Source organism: Ciconia boyciana, chromosome 3 (genome assembly GCF_034638445.1).
Source record: "Ciconia boyciana chromosome 3, ASM3463844v1, whole genome shotgun sequence".
NCBI classification, from domain to species: domain Eukaryota; kingdom Metazoa; phylum Chordata; class Aves; order Ciconiiformes; family Ciconiidae; genus Ciconia; species Ciconia boyciana.
In genome coordinates, this window is record NC_132936.1 from 50933311 (window position 1) to 50956273 (window position 22963).

At 38.0% G+C, this 22963-nt stretch overlaps 1 protein-coding gene across 2 annotated transcripts in view; it reads right to left on the minus strand.

Annotated features, from left to right (window-relative positions):
- Nucleotides 1-22963, minus strand: part of PDSS2 (decaprenyl diphosphate synthase subunit 2) — a 124940-nt gene that overhangs the window by 26915 nt on the left and 75062 nt on the right. For both annotated transcript variants that reach the window (XM_072855605.1, XM_072855604.1), the window contains 2 exons: nt 18736-18934; nt 2937-3011 (listed from right to left, as the gene is read on the minus strand). In XM_072855605.1, coding sequence (XP_072711706.1) covers nt 2937-3011; nt 18736-18934 — 274 coding nt within the window. The remainder of the gene's footprint in view (nt 1-2936; nt 3012-18735; nt 18935-22963) is intronic.

Here is a 22963-nt window from a genome sequence, read left to right on the forward strand (position 1 = left end):
TCTGGGTAAACATGAACTTAGGGTCTCAGAGGAGAAAGGTGAATTTTGCAGAGTTATTTTTGTCTAAAGTAAAAGATAAAACCATCTAGGCAGATATCTAACAAAGCTCAAAACAACTTGGTGCTAAATTAGTGTATTTTATGGTACTGAGGAGTTTTATAACAACTGCATTAAAGACATTTAACATATGAAGTACAGTTTTCCTGCCTCAAAAAGGAAAAGAAAAAAAAAGTGAGAAGATATCCTTCTGCTTTTCCAAATTAATACATTCTCAGCAATGAAAATGCCATTACTAACATCCCTATGCCCTACTCTTAAAAAGAAATAAAGTTTTACATTTGAGATTTAGTTGCGGAGTAGATTAAAGCATTTGTCCTACCTCTAGGAAATGTAGTTCACATTTTTGTTCTGGTCAAATCGCAATTAGGGATGGAGGGAAGATGCACAAAGGATACAAACAGGACAGACCAACAACTGACCTAGTCCATTCAGCAATCTTTGCTAAAGAGATGTTCAGGACACAAATGGGACACTGCCTCAGCAGAGTAGTGTGAGGGAAGCAGCAGGGATATCTCTCATACACAGCATGGAACCAAATTTCTCAGAGGACAAGATTAAAAAAAAAAAATTAAAGTAGATCCCACACTTGTTTGTTCTAGGTCTCATCAGAAGCCATGCACTACCCATATAAAGACTAAACTTCAGACACCGGCACATGAATTTCAGTATCTATTATGCCACCATACTAATTGTGTTTTGAGTTAACTGAATTCCCCTTAGGAAGGGTATACTGTACTTGCAACTCTCCTTAGACAGAAAAAGCCACTGAAACAAAGTAAGTCTTTGCTCTTTGTAATTGGGCCAGGGCAGGGTAAACATCATGCAGCTGTGCTTAGTTTATCTCACACTTCCCTTGCAACCTACACATGTGGAGCACTTCAGTAATGCAACAGAAAATAAACATAAAAAGAAAGACTAAGAAAAAGAAGATTAAGACCTTCTGCAGTGGCAGGAACCCAAAAGAGTCCACAACATTTCTCATTTATACAGGGGCCATGGTTAAAATAAAATGCATTTTCATTGCTGAGATGAACTTGTAGAGCTTTACTTCTACACACAAAAGAGTAGTTGTTTTTTAAAATATGATATATCTGGGATCTACCTGTATTTAGAAACCTGCTTGAATACGGAGAATAAAATTTTAAATGTTCTTTGCAAAAATCTCAAAGATGTCACCTACTTTAACATATAACCCTGAGAACAGTACTTGGGAGCAACCCTGCAGGCTGAAGCCTGTTTATCCACGGATTACACACAGCAGGTGCAGAAGGACCGCCAAGTTCCCCACATCATATCGCTGCCACGCTTCCAGCCAGGGTCCCCTCCCCAGAGGTGCCAGAGGAGGCTCTGTGCACGGTGTCCTGCACGCAGCCGTGCCACCTGGAGAGCCTGCGGCCGCAGGCACCTCCGGAGCATGCCATTACCGCTTCCCCGCCAGACGCTCTCGCTTCCTCCGAGGGAAGAGCTCAGCTCATCAGCCTGATCGCTTCCTACCTAACTGGTTTAAATCAAAAGGAGAGGGATAAGCTTAAACGAGGTTAGTTTTAGTAACATGTCTTTGCTGCTGCAGAGCAGGAGAGAGAGACACTGACCAGCGGAGTGGCTGGGTGCAGCAGCCCCCTCCGGGGCCCAGCCGCTGTTAGCTGACGGCACGCTCCACCTGCCCACTGTGGTTTGGCTGGTGCAGAGCCATCAGTGCAGGTATCTGCTGTAGTGGTAACCCGTGCAATCAGGGCTTCCACTAAGCTATTAATTTTGCTACATACTGCAACACAACAATAGTAAACCAGAGCTGCAATCGAAGTACACAGCAAATGTAAATGAATTCATATATTTCTACAATCTTCAAGCCATTCCACCTACTGAACATTAAGATTCAGGTCTCTGAGGCAAACGAGGCACATGAGACAACATCACTGTAAGTAAATCTATCTACCTCAGTGGATTTCCAGATAGATATTCACATATACATACTGCTTTTCATTCCCATACAGTGAAAATTTGCTATCACAAAACCTGTAGAGGTCATAGCAACTTTAAATTATCAATTTTTTGCATGTGTTAAGATACTGTCATAGCAAATGAAAGAAAGAACCCTTTTTTGCTCCAACATCCTGCCGAAGCAAGCCTACTTCAAGAAGTGTCTCTACAAGTTTCCTTAAATATTCTAGTGAAGACAAAAATACCTAGATTTAATTTGACCGATTTTCATTACAGTTCTTGCCACACAGTAACACAGTACATCCGTAACTGCCCTTGAAGAAATACAAGGTTATTTGGTGTAAAATGCTGGCAGCTGCTGTCTTTGCCCGTGTTGACTCCTGCAATGCGTGCATGGTGACTTTTGGTGGAGAAGAGTACAGTGCTACACTCCTACCGCTTCAGGACAAAACTCATATTTACACTATTAAAAGGTGAACACTCAGAAGAAGAAAGGACCTGATATAAGTTTGGGATGAAGCATTCTGTAAACATCTTCAGGCTTGGAAATGAGAGATTTAACATGAAAGTATTGATGATGTTGACAACATTGTAATAAATGCCTCTACCAGAACCTTGACTAGAAGCCTCTGGAAGCGTTTGGAAAGCCCACAGTAAGACACGTCTAGAGCCCCTGGTAATGACACATGATACTATTTTATTAAGCACTCACAGAAATAAAATAGTCCCTCTTTGAGCATTTCTAGAAACTTCCATTGGAGTTCACAGGTGTCATAACAATATTACTGCTGAAACTCACTAGGACTGCAGCTAATTCTCTTCCTCCCTCTCCCTCCCTCTCCCTTTTAAACAGATGAGAAAGTCATCACATTTACTGGAGTCACACATTAACATCACCAAACTTCTTGGGTACGTAAAACTACTGAAATTCTTACCTCAGATGATTTTGAGTTTTCGTAATATATACCTTGAACTAAGTCACCAATAGCACTTGAAATGAGTTCCACAACCTGTAAAAGAAAAGGAGAAAAAGTGTTACATCTTCAATTGTCACCAAATTTACTAACAAAGCTACTGCCAGATTTCTAGAGAGATAAAGGGTCATAACTTCCCTTGCAGAAAGCTAGCTGTGAAAGACTGAAGGATTTACTGGGATATATTCTGCACAAGCATGATCCTGTCTCTCTGCTAAAACCGCTACTACAGTAACTCTTCTGTCAAAGTTTTAAGTTAATATAAATGAAAAACAAGACTTTTTTTTTTTCCAAAGTGTGAACTATGGAGTGTATTCTCACAAGGACATTCACAGAACTAATAAATCCCAGTTCATGAATATGAGACAGTACCTCATCTGGGCTTTGTTTTGTTTTGTTTTTTTTTCCCTGCCAAGTAAATACTTCACAATACCTCTCATTGGGAGCTGTTAAAATTCTAATCTTCGTGGCTAATACAGAAAAGTCAGAATCCATAGAAAGGTAACCTTTCAAATGTGATCATTTGGTATTCGGGTGCCCTGGGAATGCACTGTGGATGTATTTAGTGCATGGCCTGAGGCTCAGCTGTACCACATACACTGAAAGTCTGCAACACGGGAATGTTTAAATCAGATTTATCAATCTGTATTATCTTCAGGGTTCAGACTTTTTATTTTATTCAAGCAAAGCCTAAAAATCTGAACTTGATCCAGAATGTAAAACAAGCAGTCCATGATCTCCCTGGAACTACTGTACAGTTTAAAGTCATGCAGCACATGAACTGTCTTAATTGGAACAAAATACTCAGATTTATTGTAAAATTAAATGCAGGCATTTCAAATAAGCACACCTTAAGGCTACCCCTTTAGTTGCTCATAAAGTTTTAATTTCTTGAATGTTTAATTTCCTATGCATATAAGTCTATATCTGATTCCTCTTTTTGCTTCCTAAAATTCAATGTAGTTCTTATTGAATTAAAAGATTTAGTTTCAATTTTTATCATTCTTGTAACTGAAGACAAGACGTCAAATGATAAAACCCCTAACAGAAAGATATTTTAACATTTACGCATACTTTATTTGATAATAAAAACACATTTGTATGCTAGTTTAGAGTACTAGCAGAAAGGTTGTGTGTTTTCTTTTTTTTAAACACTGGTTCATATACATATTCATATACACAGAGCAAGCGCTAACTTTAGAAATGGTGCTGATTAAAAGTCATGTTTTTTCTTGCAATGCATATGGGTTAATTTGCAAGATCTATAAAAACAGCCCAAAAAAAAAAAATCACGTTGCCCTTTAGGAAACTAGATACAGAAGAAATATTGTAGCAATATGAGCTGCAGAGGAACTGAAAGGACAATGATCCTACAGTGTTGCCAGATGTGTTGAGTTATTTAAGTGGGGAACAGAGAAAATGAGGGGCTTTTTTTTTTTTTCCCTTTTTTTTTTTCCCTTTTTTTTTTTTTTTCAAGGTATCAGATAAGCCCTATTACCAAATCCAGGAGGATTGAATATCGCCAATAGGTCTATGAAAGTCTGTAACTAAATGCCCAGGATCAGATTGTATTACAGTTTATACAAGCAACATCCCAAGATTCTTCTGATGGCTAGGACACATAATACAGATCAATCACTCACTAAAAAATGTTATGGTTTGTGAAATGGTCTGAGCTCAGAGACCTACACTGGTAATACGAAGAGGAATTTACAAAGACACTGAGTCCTGCTCTAAATGTCAAAGTGATAGTATGAACTTTTAACAATGCATCTGGCTCTGGATAACAAGACCTTTTCCTCTCTCGCCTGAAACTCTAGACTGAGCAGGACCCTGTTTTGGGGTTTCTTTTTTCCATCTCTCCTCTCTCTTTTTAGTGCAACTCTACTCTCAAAGGCAATTTTAACTGACTTAAAACAATCTCGGTGAAACATTTGTGAACAATTGTACCTCCTCCTCTTATAGTTTATAAAACATCTTAGGAGAATTACACATCCACTGTTTAGAAGAATCCATATATTAAATACCATTAGGCCTTTAGTGACATATTGAACACTACATGTTCACGAGAATTTAGTATTACTATTACCTCCCTTCTTTCCAAACACTTTTTTTTTTTTAATAATATTTTCCAAGGTAAATGCAAGGCCATAGAGATCACTACCAGGAATGAAATTCCAGTTTCAAGAGCACAGTGGGATGCTTGCATGAGGCTCTGTTACTTCATCAACCCTTAATCTGATCTATGAAAAGCATCTGCTGCATAACATCAGTGGCCTGGGGTCCTGATCGCTGGGGAAAGCAATGAAAGATGAGGAAACCAGGTAATTTTCCTCTGTATCCCAAACTGACATAGAGGAAGAAAAATTATTACAGATTCAGTAGTATTCATGTAGTCAATGGTACACTGACTAGTTCTTATGCAGCACTTTTCACCAGAAAAGTTGAAAGCTATCAACATCCTCTGTAAAATCTACTCCTTCCTGTTTTATATAAGGGGAAAACAGTGACAGGGAACTGATTTTCCCCAAAAGCATGCAGCATGCCAGTGTAAGAGCAGAAAACAGTATCCAAGTCATCTCTATTCTCATCGGTGCCTTTCTGCCTGACCAGTGCCCCGTTCCACGCGCTGATGTTTCTGATAAGCAAGTTTGAAGAGCAGGAAAGGCAGATGAAAAATCAAGTGCTCCAAACTGCTTTTATTCTCTTCTCACTTGAAGGTTGAGCTCCATTTTAAACAAGTTCAAAGACAGGGAAAGGGAAGAAAGAACTGCCAGAATTAGTGCTTGAAAACAGCAGCATCTCAAAAGAGACCAAAGGCAGCCTATTCGTAATCTCTCTTCCCACTATGTTTCCACTTCTCTACACATTTTTGAGAAGCGTGGTCCCCTCTTAGGTACTCGAGATGAGCAGGAATAACATTGTATTGAGAGAAAACAAACTTCGACTATTTTTCATTTTCCACTCTGCATCAGCATCTTCCAAGGCACCGTGTTTTCTGCTCCCCCGGAGCGTCCGCAGGGCTAGGAGCAGCCCAGGGAATGACCCGTTCCTTGCAGGTGACAAGTGCACATGCAAATAATTTCACACCCTTTAAACACATGTTCTGCAACAGTTCTGCCAGAGTTTGTTTTTTGTTGTTTGGGTTTTTTTTCCCCCTAAGGAGGTATTATTTCAATACCTTTTGTAGAGATGTGATGTCTTCTGCTTTTAAAAAGTCAACATGAAGGCCATCAATTTATGATGAACATGGGGAAAAGAGATGGATCATTAAAGCCAAAATCTCTCCTCCTATTTAGGCAGACTAAGTGTATAACATGATGTAAATTCTGGACACAAGCATGTGATGCCTGATTCCATAGCAAGATAGAGTTCATGCTCTGACCTCCCCGATTTATGCAAATATGAAATAGTCCAGAAGCCTGTGCTACGCTTCAATGCCAGAAGAGCTCTGTAGGTTTGAAGATCAGAAGCTTGGTGAAACTTAATTTGCCCTTTTCTGGTATAGTAACTTATTTGTCAAAAACACACAGCTTTAGCCCTTCAAGGTTCTTTACATTTACTTTGACTCTAGTTTCTCAAGTTCAGATTTTCTAAATAATGGTTGAAGAAATAAAACAAAGCAGTAGTAATTTTCTTAGCAGTTCAGAAAATTACTCGGGACGTTCAACCATCCACACGTTGAATTTCCTCCCTCCTTTTCCTGAACTCAGACTAAATCTTTCAGGTAGTTTACTCAGGACCCATCTATAAGATAATTCAGGGTTCAGAACTCCCAGAACGTTCTGTGCACACAACAACACAGAATAGGGCCATGCGTTCACTGCCATGCGTACAAGCAGCCCAGTTCTTGCCTGCAGTTGACCGCCCTGGGAAATACAGCCCTGTCTATAAAAAACAGCCATGTATTTCAATTGAAGTGAAACTTTAAAGCTGGAAGGACTGCAGGGAAATCACAGAATATAAGACATTTTGGTAGAACATATTCTTCAGAGTTAGAAGATACGATTCAGACTCCTTCAAGCACAGTAAACAGCATGGATTCTGGGCCCCACTCATCCTTCACGAGATTTCTAAACACCCTGGATGAAAAGAAGACATTGCTGCCATCAGTTTAGCAACTCAAGTACTTTGTTCCCTTTACTTGTCTTCGAAATATTTTGTTTAAAGTTCACTGCAACATAACACTGCATATGTATTTTTTCCTGTTTTTCATTCTAGTTTAAAAAAAGGAATGAATTTGAGCTCCATTCAATGCGTGGTGGTTTTATTTTAAATTCAGCAGCTGAAATGGAATTGATTACACAGACCACTCTATTTCAGAGTAGTAATACAATGTCTCTCCAGACTCTACCGGATATTTTCAAGGGGAACATCACGGAAAGGATGAAGCTCTTGCAGGAAGACAGGAAACAGCACTAGGAAGAACACAGCAATGAATATATCTTTGCTCCTCATTCTTCCCGATTTCTATTTGACAAATTTCCTTAGCTTTGCCAAATTCCTTTCAAGAAGGACCACAAGTAATTCTTTCCTTTCTTAGTCTTTCTCTTTCTGTCTCTTTGGGCTGCTGGTCTTGAAACAATATCCATTCCTCACACACCTGCTATGGCAGACCCTACTCCTTGCTGCTGATGCATAGACTTGAAAACATAGCAAGACTTCTCCATACAAGTAAAGAAGAAAATTAGATAGTCAGGAAACATTAAATATACAGATAAAAGCTCCTCCAACTTGCATTTGACTCCCTCCCAAACAAGTATTAATTTTTGGAAATATTTCCACACTTAAAAATTCCACAGAAAGTTATTAAAATTAGATATTCTTCTGCATTTGACACAGTAACATTACAACACTAGGAAGCTAAAGACGGAACTCAGTAAACAGCTGAAATTGGATTTTGACTGTTCAATAATACCTAAAAAAAAGGGAGCAAAAAATCTAAGGAGTTCCAAGAACACTGGAATTCAATTTTCTTTCCTGGTAATCTCCTCAAACATTATTAGTCATACAGGTAACTAAATGTGCCAGTCTACAGAATTTTTTTAATGTAATGTTTACTGGACCCCATTGGATTTACTATTTGAAATCATCTTGAGCTTTACTATTTTTTGAAGCTGTCCATCTCTTAGTTGAAACACACAGGAAGGACTTCGCACAGTGATTTGCTTTCTAGCAAGTTTTAAATGCTCTGGGAAAACACATTTATGGTTTTCTTCACTCCATTAATGATGAATTAGTAGCAAAACACACTATGCAATATAAACACATCACCCAACCCACTACTTGATAAAAAGGTACTTCCTAGACATAAAAAACCTCTTCAAAATAATCAGCAGCAGTCAATTTGAATAGTTAGTATTGTCAAATACCTACCTTAAGGTTAGTCTATCTTAAGGATTTTCAACAGCGTTAAGTTACCCTTTTTATGCTGATGCAACAATATCCACAAAAGGGGTTTTCACTAGTATAAAGACTTTTAGCGCATAGTTCAGTCATTTTCCTTAACAATAACATAACCAACAGAAGAAATATCGTTTTCTATTCTTTACCTCCACATGGTACCTTACACAGTGTATTAATATCTTTGTAGATCCAATGCAGCAGATCCTTGCACTGAAGCACTCAACCAACTGTTGATGAGTGACTCAGGTTAGAGAAGTATGTGATTTCTTCAGCCTGACAGGACATCCTGTCGTTTTGGACAGGATAATTTCATTGTCTATCTTTCTTTTATATAAAACACTGAACAAAGAAGGTATCGTGACTACAGGGCTCTGTAGCTACAAAACCCTCCTCATCAATAAATGACGCAGGAGACCATGGCTATAAAACACTATTTCCAGTCATACTGGTGCAGACAACCGTTGAACTGGGATCTGTTCACAAACAAATTGCAGATTAAACTGAATAAAAAAAAAAAAATCTAATCAGCTCCAAGTTGACAGAAATTATACCTGCAAGTGGTATTAACTATTTTGCATAGACTGTATCTGATTAAACATGAATCAGAAGTAATATCATTTAGCATCTGACAGATGGAATCAACTAAACGAAGCTGCAGATGTTTGTTAAACTAGCAAATCAACAGCCTCCTGTACCAGGAGTAGCAGCAATCAGATTCTAGTCTCCAAGTGAAATGCTGCTGAATTTCAAAACGCTAATATTAACCACCAGTTCCAGTCCATCCAAAGATTCGATCTTCTTGCTAGCCAACAAGATCTATTTACAAGACATATATTTTTAACCTCTCCTAGTAGTACAATGTGTATAAACACTTGCTGGGAAGGAATGAAGAAGAGGGAGCCAAATTCTTCTCAGCACTGCCCATTGACGAGGATGAGGCAATGGGCACAAATTAAAACATGAAATTCCATCTGGACACATGAAAACACTTTACTGGGAGGGCATCAAACAATGAAACAGGTTCCCCAAAGGGGCTGTGAAGTCTCCATCTGTGGAGATATTCAAAAGCCATCTGGCCATGGTCCTGGGCAACCTGCTCTAGCTGACCCTGCTTGAGCAGGGGGTTTGGACTAGATGATCTCAAGAGGTCCCTTCCAACCTCAACCATTCTGTCATACGAGCAGCTGGTGGTGGAGGACCACAGCTGATTTCGCATACTCACATCTGCAGCACCAGTAATAATAACTTTTCTTCTCTTTGAAATAATAAAACCAAGGCTACAAAGCTGGTGCCAAATACTCTCTTAGGGAAGGGTTAAGTTTACTGATTGTACTGGGAACAGATTTCCCTTCTACGAATAGTTAAGATCTTGGGAGACTAAGAAAGGCCATACAGACAAATTTTAGACTCTTATCACTATTGCTAACAGCTTTGAATTGCAACTGAATCATCACAAAAATCTATTTTCACTTTTTAAAAGCATATTCTCTGTTGAAGTTGTACTCCAGGTGGACAGCTGACTATATACTAACCACTGTGATCTCCAGTCCTTCTGCAAAATTGTTTATTAACCATCTTTTCATGAAAGTCGACCTCTAGAACCAAATATGTCCTAAGATCCCATCCACCCAGAGATGGATGTTAATATGTATTAAGTCCTCACTCAAAAAAAAAAAAAAAAGGGCTGTTTGAGATAATACTGTTAAGACAGTATTTCACCAGAAACAGATTTGATTGCTTTTTATCCTACTATGCACTCTCAATATGAATCTTATTATGTTTAAGAAACAGACTTTAAATAAAGCCAAGAAAACAGACCTTGTGATCTTCCACTGCTTCAGCTATAAAAAGAATGAAGTTGACATCGCAAATATCGCTCATGGAGGACATCACCTTCGCAACTTTATGAAAATCCATTTTCATTTTATAATTTGTGTATGAGCTAAAGCTGTTTAGCAATGAATTCCCCCATGATGATTATTCATGGTTGTGAAAGAAAGAGCTGTAATGAACATCTCTGCTTTAAGAAACTCGGACAGTGGCAATACCTATTCTAAGTAGGTGGTGAATGAAGCAGCAGAACCACTGGCTCTTGCGAGTCCTTTCTCACATCTCGAGTGTGCATCTCATACAGAATAAAACATCACATACCCACAAGTTTTCATTACCTCAATTTCTTAGAATAAATTTTGTTTTCTTTTGAATATCCATTTCCTACATATTCTGGCAGAGATCAACATCTTGGATACAGTTTCTTGTTAACAGTTAAGGAAATATCACACACAGCCACTTTTTAATGTTTGCCTCAAATCTTTGAAAGGCAATTTCTTCTTTGAAAAGTGAAGGGTTTTGCTTTTTTTTAAAAAAAATATATAAGAACCTTGCTTCCATAATTTTGCCTTAACATTCAATGAAATTGATTTTTTTATATATACACACACACCCGTTACGCACATATATATGTATATTTATATCAAAGCTTGCAAATATTTTTGACTCCTAAACCATTTGTCTTCACCACTAGATAGCTGCCAATTCAGTGCCATACATAAAGGTAGCAAACAACAGAGGGACAAACACTGCTACCCCTACTATCCAGAACATATTTCCCAGGTATATTGATTATCTTGAGATCTTGGATGACCTCTGACTTTCCTCTCAATAAAATCAGCTTTTTCTTCAGCTTCTTCAAATGAGTTTTCACTTTCTTCTTCATTGATGCTCAAGAGTAAGCTCTGAAAAGCCCTCTCTCTTTCATGTATAGATAGCGTATTAGTATTTTCCAGACCATTCTGTTAATTAGAACGAGGCATACAGTAGTTCTATTAGAAAAAGAACTACTTAACCAGGTGTTAGAAATGCTTTACCTTAGAAGAGGACAACATTTATCTGGAATAATGACAGGTATTTGGTTCAGGAACTCAAGCAGTAAACATCGACTTTGGTCTGCTGGACAGACCAGAGAAGCAGAAAGACGTGCCCGATTGCTACTATGAGGAAGACAAATTCAGATGCAAGCTGAAGAAACTGTTAGTAAGACAATTCAGAGGCAAGAATATTAAATGGACTTTGTGCAAACCAGTATGAAAATCTTTAGTATTCTACTGAAAATTCATCAGAACTGAGTGGATAACTTTTTCCTGAGACTGTTACTTGCTCAGTCAACGTAGCATTGAGACAGAATCTCAAACACTCACAATTCTGTTCTTGATAGCTCTATGCCTCAATGCTTTCAAAATATTCTTGCAGTATATTTTTGGGAAAGAGCTTCAATCTTAGACTTGATGATTCACAGTGATACCTATGACTATGTATTTTGATATCAGTCTCAATCTCAGTCCTTCCATGTTTTGCAGCAATCATTCTGCTACAAGACACTGGTTATAAGTCATACATGTCCATAAAGGAAGTGGCAGAAATTGCTCTTTTTTTCTTTTTTTTAAAACTACGTTTTCATGTGGAAGTGGAAGGACAGAAAACAGACTAAATTCTAAACATAAAATTTTCCAGCACTGCCATGGCTAAAGAACCACAGAAAAATAAACTCTTTCAATACAGACCTATATTAACCCCAGCGGTGTCTAGCTTTGGGAAAGCTTAACATAAGCATAAGCTTTAAAAACCAGTACAGGTGCAAAAGGCCACTAAGGTAAAGGATAGACCTATTTGAGGAATGCAGTGATTAGGAATCAAAACAAAGTTAAGCGGTTGTAATCTCAAAACCACCATTCACTGCAATGCAATAGAACTCTTACAGATCAAAAAGGAGACTGTTTCTAACCCATTACCACAATTACAGATTAAGTCTAATTTTTTAAAATTTCAATTAAATTAATAAGTTAATAAGCTGTGTCACCTAATCCTCTAATTTAACTTCTCCAAAAGATTACTTTTCAAACATATAACTGCAGCCATTAAAGTAATGAAATTTTACAAATATTGAATTATATTGCCAGTTATAGATAGCAAAAGTGAAACAGAAAAAAATCTGTAAAAGATTCAGAAAACTGAATGCTTCATTTGCTCAGGAGTTATTTTAGGGGCTATAAATTTACTTGTTGAAAACAAAGGCAAATGATGCACTTGCTAAGGAACTGTTCCACTGACACAAGCATGGAAAGGGGCAATGGGAAGAGCACAATGCAGTAATTAGGAGATTCACTAGCATCATTCTACAATTTTATCATCATAATCACAAGAACTGTTACCTCTAATGACAGCAGGAATGCTAGACAAAAATTTTAAGGCAGTAGTGTGGGAAAAATTTGATTAGCAAGTACTGATTCTGTCAGATTTTCATCTTTTATCTCTAACATACAGGATTTTTTTTCCCCCCCTAATGCTTAAATACTTTCATCAACTATTACAAAGAGTGCCTTTTTGCTACCAAAGGAACTTCACATGACTGTCAACAAAACTTCAGTAAATAAATCTTCTTATTAAAAATCCAATCTTTGAGAACATTGGGCCGAAAAAACAACACGTGTCCATTAAATGGACATAAAGTTTGTTTGAGTTACAATCTCTTTTATGTTTTACTTTAAGGTAAACTAAAACCAAATTTACCTCTCAGAAGTGGATGCAAATTAGTAAGTTTTGGTGCACCCTAAAAATAATTATTAAAACAAATAACAGTTTTCTTAAGAATTTATTCATAACTACGTATGAATCATAAAGATTTATTTCTCAGTACTGAAAGTGTGTTTGCATTCTCCAGTAAAATCTATGCTAAGTTGTATGCCAATATTGAGTAAGTATCTCAATATTTTAAGATACAGAAATGCTTATTTAGGGTTGCCCAAAGAGCTTTATTCTGTAATAATGCAATCATGATGACTATGTTGTCTTACGTCATTCCATATTAGGTTAAAAGTTCAAAAACATTACAATTCTTCCTTGGTTTTCTTCAGATTAAGGGTCTTCGTTTATTTTATGTAAAATAGAATGTAAATATACTTAGCAGGTATTTATGGTTAAGATTTTCCACCAGAGAAAACAATGAAGAATAGGTCTTTCAAAATAACTTTCATTGCTCTGAAAATAACTCATCTCACAACTACATTTACCAAGAAGCACCTTCTACTCACCTCAAACAAAATGAAAAGCGCTGTTCTGAGGGACAGTAATTTGGACCTAGTACAAGTCAGTGGCTGCTAATGGCTGCCTTTACATAGGCAACAAGACATTTCCTTTTAAAAAGGATATTTCTTGAAAAATTATTGAATAATTTATTTAGCCAATCCATGATTTTTCACTGTTTTAATACTTAAAATATTTTTTGAAAAGTTTATGTTCTTCTCTTGACATCACTCAGGAAAAGAAAAAGCCTGATACAAGTACTACCCTTCTTAAAAGACATTTAAAAATTATAATTGTAGATTCTAGCTGACTTGTTGGTCAATTCTCAAAAAGATCAATTTATATCAAAAGAGCAACTGGCATAATTCCAGAAAGGGGATACTCTCCATATCCTTCACTGGTCAGCAAGGAACCAAGTCGCCCAAGTTCAAAACTGAGCCTTCCCCATAGGACCACAACTGATGCTACAGAAGTAGAAACCATAGTTCAAGATAAGCAGTTCTTTTATGAAGCACAGTATACATTCAGACTGTTGCAACAGGAAGACTTACATGAATAACTTGTTGATGTTTATGCAAACACAAGGCCTATTTTGTCAACAACACATTTATGCCTTTAGGAATACATAAACATAACATAAGGAAATGCATCCACTATATAAGTACTACATCTGTGCTACTGTTTATTTATAAACAAATAATGCTTAATAAAACAATGCTCTATAATGTGGTCTTCTGGCAGAGCTCTGCATTGATAGACAAGATTCTTAAATTCAATTCCAAGCTTTCAGACTGTAGATTTTGAAGTGTTTCGGTGAACAGTTTAATCATTCCAACAAGAGCTCACTGAATTATAGTGGGGAAAAATAGAGTCATCCTTAAGATTTCAGCAAGAACTATGGAGAACACTACCATTACATGTATTTCAGGTTTTTGGGCTAGGTTTTTCTTTTCTTTTTTTCCTTTTTTTGAGGGTTTTTATTTCTTGTTTTGGATATGTTGTGTTTTGGTGGTTTGGTTTTGGTTGGTTGGTTGGTTGGTTTGTGGTTTTTTTTTTAAATACAAAGAGATTACTTCCTATCAGTTTATGGAGTTGCAAGAAATGAATTTACAGATTATTTTATAATTTTCTTTAGTCATCAGCACATTACAGTAGGCACTGGACTAAAATGCATCATTTCATCCTTCTGAAGTTTTATGTATCACTGTCTTCAGAGTGTGGGAGGATCAAAACTGGTCACAATTACATCTTCTGTGCACCCTCTCCATAGTTTCAGAAGACAACTGAGGATTCAAATGCTCTAGGAAGCTCCAGCTTTAATGCTGCAACAGGTTTCTTCCAACTTATCTGTGATATACCCTGAAAAAGCACATTATTTGATAATAACGCAGACAATATTCACACATCACTTGTGTTAAAATGTCCATATCACGTATGTGGCTGACAGGTGACAAAAATGCCACAAAAAAGTAATGCTTGTTACTTTTGCTATGTTTGCATCTGAATGCCACTCTAAAAATATTACAAGAAGTGAAGGTTACTAAAGCAGAAATCAAAGACAAAACTAACACTTTCTGCTACCAGAGTCAAAGAAGCACTTCCATCCAACAAAACTTGCTGTTAGCAGTTTCGACCCCACATCCTTGGCTAAGCAAAGCAAGATAACAAATGTTAAAGATATACTACCTTCAGATGGCAACAATGAACCAACCCTTAAACATATCCTTTTACACTTCTTAATAATTTATTCACATATTTATTTAAAATTGCATATGGTCACATATTCCACAAGATAGTTGGGAGGTACCTTATTTTGTTAGGCAACCATAACTTACTTTTCCATCTCTCCCACCATCTACATGTTTATGATGACTTTTACAAATATCTTATCACAATCCTAGTATCAAAACACTGCAACCTCAAAATGAGAAAACCTAACAAAATAACCCCATCATCCCATATAAACACACCCCAATCCAATCAATCAGCACATTACCATGCATTACTGTGTTGTTATTTAAGTAGCAAAAACCAACCATGTCCTTCCTTGTCAAAGGTTCACCTTTCCTATACCCATTGCTGATACACCAACTACTGGAAGATCCCAACCCAGTTCCTCTTGGGGCTTAATTCTGTTCTAAAATCCATGGATTAGCAATGTCCAGTCTACTACAGGATGCAGTTCTGAAGTAAGGTTATACCCATATTATCTTCAATCAACAACGTAATTTATCACCGCAGCCAGCAGGCCAAGAAAAGCCACCATCCAAATACAAAGTAGACAAAAAAAAAAGGATAGTTTATATAAGGTGATCAAAAATTTAACAGGAACGTACAAAAGAATTGTAAATGCTATCTGATCAATCTAATGCTTTATCACTGTAAAAGTTTTCTGAAGAAATGACTGTTCATTTTAAACAGTTTTTATGTGAATAAATGTAGAACTTTGCCATGACTACAAAAATGTAGCATGCAGTTGCATCTGCCCTTCAGTACTTTATTTTAAGCCTCAGTCAATACCAGCTTTGTAATCATAATTGAAGTCTCATAATTTCACAAAGTAGAAAATAAGAATGCTTTCTTCTGAATTATTATGTGTGTTCAAAAACCAAAATTTTAGATGACTTTATAATAGCACAACAGCAGAATTTATCTTACAGGAGGCTTCCTAACTGACATTTCAAGAAATCTTGAGTCCTTGTACCTCAAATATTAAAAAAAAAAACACCAAACAAAACACCCCCCAAAACCCTCCTTTTGCATAACTTTAGCAAACATACGAGAAGTATGAGCACTAGTTTAAAATAAACCCCCAAAAACACAAACCCTGAGCCTTGAATCTTGTTAACATCATTCCAGTTATATTCTACAACAGCAGAAAGAAGAGGAAAATTACTACGAATTAACAACAACAATTCCTATATTTAATGTTATTTAAAAATCAAAGTGTTACCTAAGGCAATTACCTTGCAGCCTTTTAATATCTACAGGGAAAAGCCTAAGGGAAAATAATTGACTTTGCTAATTTTACCCTTGGCAATTATAAAATAGCTCTGCATTTCATTATGACTACAGAATTTCACATCTAATTGTCAGCCCCGAGAGAAGCACAGAGATAAATGCATCATACACAAGCTTAGACAAGAGTTTAACAGCACAATAAAATTATCTTGGTAGCAGTCGTACCAGTTAATGTTCAAAACCCCTTTAGTTTAAGTTCTAGTCTATACAACAGCCATGCATGTCTATAGAGGTTATAGCCTACCATGGTCAGTACCATGTATAATACAATGCTGCTCATTTCATTAGCCAATTTGCTGAGCTACCAAATAAATGCCATCAAAAAAGCGGTACTGTGATTTTTACTTTGTACATCAAAGAAAACAAAACATTATGAAGGAAAAAAGTCACAGTTATTTCACACTGCTGAAAAACAGATGCCAGATTTGAAAATTCATCATTTACAAAAGAATAAATACAGTATGTTTAAATCATTGCACCTGTCAAGAGATTTCTATAGCTTGTACTTCAATTTTTCTAACTTCGCTAGTAGGGTTAGACGTATGAAAAAGAATAATTTACTAAGTCAATCAGTTTCCATAATGGCATCCCACTTATCGTATGTAGAAGCTATGAAAGTATTTAGATGTCAGAAAAATGAAAAAAAGTGCTAAAATGTTTTGGCAGAATTTTCCGACATGCAGTATAATGATTGCTTTTTTAAAAAAAAAAAAAAAAAAAAAGGCATTTCTTTGCACTTGTGCTTCATTTCACTGTAGGCTTGTTTCCTGGCAAGTCTTTAGGGATTATACATAGGGATTATACTGCAATACTTAATGATGTACTAAATGCAAAGTAATAGGCGCTACACTTTATAAAAGTTTCCTCTTATGTTGAAACAAAAAATTGATGTAGGGTTAAATCCTTTGGTCTGTCTTGAGAATCTTACTAAGTGATGATGGACTAAAAATGAATGGATACAAATCAACAATAATTAGTAAAATCAATTGCACCCCATTTTGGTTATGGTATGACTAAAATTTTGCACTATTTAAAAATTTTTTTTAATACTTACTACCAGTTATCACCATAATGGCTTAACCCACTATTCGAGCGGATTGACAACTAATTTTCTGTCTCTTCTCCTGAATCTCAGCTCTATGTTACAAAATGACACCACGTTTGAGAGAAACTGTCACACTTATGATCAAAGCAGTACAGAAATACTCAACTACCATCATGAGGAGCTTTAGCATTAGAATCTAAAAACAATGGACTCCTTAAGCTCAGGATTAAAACTATGTTGATTATTGACAATTGCACGCATGACAAACATTTATTTTACATTACGATCTTCAGCAAACTTCAGCCATATAAAAAGTACCTCTGCAAAGAAGAATTGTTCTCTGTTTCCACTGGAATGGCACACTAAGCTCTTCAGCCACACACGTGGTTAGGTGTTACACTAGACTGGCACAGGGATGCCCAGGAATCTCTCTCCACCACGGGAGGTTTTAAGAACAAGCTAGACAAACACATGTCAAGAATGATTTGGCGTAGCTCATCCTGCCTGGGGAAAAGAAGAACCAGCTACAGAGATGATCTCTTAAGGTCTCCATCAGTCTCGTTTTCTAAGATCATACATATATACAATTTGTTGGTCATGAAAAACATTCCCCTGTAAAGTTTCAAACAGTTTGGCTGAGCAGCTGGATTGCAGCTGCCCTTTAGAAGCCAGTACATCCACGTTAACAGGGCAATGCAATACTCAGGGGCATCTGAATGCCTAACAAAATAATTTCATTAAGAGTAAAAAGTCACCTGAGCACTGTGTAGACAAAGAAATGAAGCCTTTTCCCCCAAGAATTCCCTAAGACAGACAAACCTTTCACAAAGCACCAGGTAAAACAAAATAACAAAGCAAACATATCTTCAGCTGGCAGTCTGCCAGAGGTGTTGTACTCCAACATGTCATGAGGATGCCACTGCATATACGTTAAATTCACCAAATTAACCACTCATCCATTCCTACCTATGGCTACACTGCTTCAGAATGTATACTAAAGGCCTCACCACAGTAATTCTATAGGACAGTGGTAAACATGTTCACAGCAGCAGCAGCCTGTCAATCCACCTACAGCTACAACATTTGCTGATTTTTAAAGGATGCTCCATATATACATACATAACTGCTGATTTTTTTAAAGGACCTCGCTTTCAGAAGACTCAGTAACAGATACTTGCTCTGGCAGTAGAAGAATTTTTTTCTTTTTACCTTGGTATTCTGCAACTGCGCAAGGCTTGTACAAGCATTTGCTAGAAGAAAATCTCCACTCAAAACAGCCATTTTATTTCCAAACTGCATATCCTTCAGCGGGCCATCGCATGACTTGAGCTCACCAATATTTACTATGCCACGATGCACCAGAAAGGCAGTGTGGATCAGTTCGGTAATCTCAGCCAGACTTCGTTGACTGAAAGCAAAGAAAAAGCACAATTATTTTTGATGTCATGAATAAAAACATAGCTTCTTAGGGGAAAAAAACCCACAGGTCATGCTAGGTACTAAACAGGTATTTTATTGATTATTGTGTAGCTCTTCTATTCACTTCTCGAAGCCACAACCGGGAAGTGTTAAGCAGAGAGAATTATCTCATCAGGCCCCTAAGTACTTCCAGGTAAGCTGCAGGTACCACAGGTTCCATTTGGAGGAACGCTGTCCTTTGTTTGAATTCTTTCGCAAAAAAAAAAAGCTAAGTAATCAATACAGTTCTCATGGTGCTTTCTTTTTTTGTTTTGTCTTCTAGAAGCTTGAGGGACACTGACATGAAGAAAATGCCAAGCAGGAAGTACCGATGGGAAGGAACAAAGGACTTATCGGCAGGGGAGTCGCGAGCAAGCCGATCCGAACACCGTAAGAATGCTGCAGTCAATGATTGCTCAAATTAGAGTTAAATTAATAACAGGATACCTTGCAGTTCAATAATACCAAGGGGGAAGGGCGCAGGGGGGAGAGGAGAAACAGCTGAACATTTTAAAACTGTGTACTAATGATATTTCACTGCTTTTTTTAGTCAGAAGAAGCAAAGGTGATTGGCCAGCAAAGGGGCAGACCCAAATTTATTTGGGTAGGTTTACAAATCACTTCTTATTCCAACACACAGTGTGCTACATTCTGAATGCAGGGGTTTCAAATCCCTGTGAGAGGCTTGCCACAGAGGTTATCCCATAGAGGCTCGTCCTCTATTTATTTTCATTTTTTGGAAAAGGCATGAAGAGAGTCATTAGCACAGCCCTCTCCTCCCCTCCTCCCGGAATTCAACCCTGTAGCCCTCGATTAGTTATTGACTGTCACTCCAAGGAGCCGAGATGTCACCTTAGCTCAGAACTACAACAGGGCGATGAAGAGACATGATAACTGGGCAGGGACAAGGGGAGCGGGGAACAGAGCAACGCACTGGAGCATCCTCTTAATGCTGCAAACCCAGATACACACAAGCCTCCCTCTTATGAAATCTTCAGCACATTCACATCTTTTCTGACTCAAGCAGTTCCCTGCCTGTGGAGGGAGGGAGGAGACTCATGGAGACTTCACATAGGAGCAAAAACGCAATGCATGCCCTCAACTAGAGAGATGACTAAGAGGCCTTAAAGTTCAAATTAAATTGCAGCCTAGTACAAAGGCATGTTATGCTTCCTGCGCTTATTCAAAAGTGGCCAAGCACTGATTCATTGACTAACCGAACTGCTCCATACCTTCACATACGCATATACTTGCCAATACATGCTCAGGTTAGATTCTGCCTCAGTACCGGCACAGTATTGAGTAAATTAATACTGTTTCCTCTGGACAGTGCAGATGTGTTGCACCCACCCCAAATGATATTAATCTAAAGTAACCTTCTGCCCCAAATATATCTGACCTGCGAAGAACCCCAGCAGCAACTGTTTCAGGCCAGTGATCCATGCCAATTAGCAAGCGAGAAGAGCTAGCAGAGCCACACAGCCTGGGCAGGCATGCAAAAGGTAGATGAGCTGCGGGGAGAGGATAAACAGAGGTTCCCAACATATTTTGTCACACACACAAAAACCTAAGCTGTTTTAAAAGCTGCCTTTATAATTGACAATTTTTGTTCCATGAAGAGAAAAACAATCTGAAAACAAAACAGCTAGCCATTCTCCATGTAGTCAACAAAATTGAAGGTTGATGCTGTTTTTCAAAGAGGCAAGGGAGAAACTCACACAATCTACAGCCGCAGTATTATAATCGCGCTTGGCTCGGCTCTAACAAAGGGTTAATAAAATTTCAAGCTCGGAGAAAAAGACTAACAAGACATCCCGATGCTCCTGCTGTCATTGTCAGGGCAGCCCTTGGAGGAAATGTCCATATCAATTCGGTTTATCAGATGGACAGCTGATCAACATTAAACAGACTTGCTCTGGGCAGATTGAGCCGAGCTACCTGTTATGAATAGCAATGAGAGCCCTCTGCTCCCTGCTGCCGAGCTCTGCCATTTCCGACTGCCGCGGATCCCAGGACATATGGGGATCCCTAGTGACGAGCACATAAAGCTGCAGCTAACTCAAGTGACGGCTCATTTCCCCCAGCTGAAAGCAGGCATTAATATCCTGAGGAGATCAGGCCCGCCTCTGTGACCCCCAACTATTGAAGCAAAACAACGACTGTCCTATTTCTTCATTTAATAAGCTTTTAATGAAGGAAATCAAAATCCCCTCTTTGACTTCAGCATCGCTCTTCATGAAAAGGTTACACAAATACATCAGTGTCATGCTTTCCGAATGCTCAGGATCTGGATGTTTTCATTTCTTTTTCTGTAATCCGTTTGTTCTCCAAACGGTACTCATATCATTTGTGCTAACAAGAACCTTATTAGGCAGATAATCTGCATACAATTCTGATCTTATACACCGCTCTTCCACCCTCTCTCTCTAGCAAACTAAAAATGTAAGAACCAAAGCTATTGCAGAAATCCCAGGCAACAGATTTCTTAATTTTTTTTTTTTGTGGTAACCCCCATAATACCCAGGTGCAACTAAGAAGTCCACAGTGCTGCTACGGATACAGAAGCGTTCTTGACATGACTAAGACATCCCACAAAAAACTCCCCACTGTTATTAAGTTGCTATTGAATAGCTAAAGCAATACCATATACAGCTTTCTCAATCTGAAGCACAATTCAGTGATCAAATAATTTTGTATTTGAAAGCAGCTAATCCCAAAATACAAAAAATTAATGTTTATGCAATGCTGGACTTACAACAACATACGACAGAGTACAAAAGCAAAAACGACAGGGCAACAGGATTACGAACTCCTACTGCTTCCGTCCTGTTCCCGCTCCAGAGCCCATGTTCACACAACAAAGAAGGGGTTGCCACAAGAATTACTTACATAGCAAGGTAGTACTGAGAAAATAGTCAACATTTTTAAAATACACTAAGTCTGTAAATGGAAGCAGGCTAATAAGGAATGCTTTTTCACAAAATGCCAAAATACTTCCATCTGTCTATCATGGCCCTCACCACTGAAGGAAGAACTCCCTGCAAACCACCAAACTGCCCCACAGACTCCACTTACAGATATCACGTTTCAAGAGACGATATGGTTTTCAGCTCCACACGTCTCAATCTCCTTTTCTTTCTTCCCTTCCACAAATCAACCCCCATGCAGTAATGTTGTTCCAAAGAGGGTGTTACAGAGGCTTGGACAGTACCTGGAGGACCTTACTAAGAAGTTTCAATAGGACACAGTCAAAAACAGGCATAAGCTCTGCTGTTAGGTGCATTATTTAAGCAGAGTTAATTGTGAAACACAGCCCCTGCTCCCCTCCTCAACTAAGAGAATACCAGAATGGTTGAGGTTGGCAGGGACCTCTGGAGGTCACCCGGTCCAAACCCCCTGCTCAGGCAGGGCCATCTAGAGACAGTTGCCCAGGACCATGTCCAGGTGGCTTTTGAATATCTCCAAGGATGGAGCCTCCACAACCTCTGTTTCTGTAAACAGGACAATCACTATCTACCACTTCAGTGAATACTTCCCCCCCTCCCAGTCTTTGTTAAGATCCTCAGACTTGTTCTTGGCTCTCTTTTTTTTTTTGCCCTACTCTATTTCATGAAAATCTTAATTCACAAACTTTTCTTGCCTGGGGCATGTAAAAGGGAGCAGCGTGTCAGTTGCCTGTTGTTTTTCTGCTCTTGACTCCTTGTTCCTGCACTTACAGTACCAGTGTAACTAACCTAAATATCTGTAAAATGCTTGCTATAAAGTATCCCTTAGGTTATAAGCTCCTCAAGCCACAAATGTCATCCTGGAAAGTACAAAGGAAACACTAACTTAACAAGTAATTAAAAAACTCTTCAGCAAGGTCAATTGGAGCTCTATTGACTCTAGGGCCGTGAAACACTAGCTTGCAGGAAAATATTAGAAAAATGCAAAATTAAGTGATAGAGACAATTGGAGCCTGCAACAAGAAAAACAACTG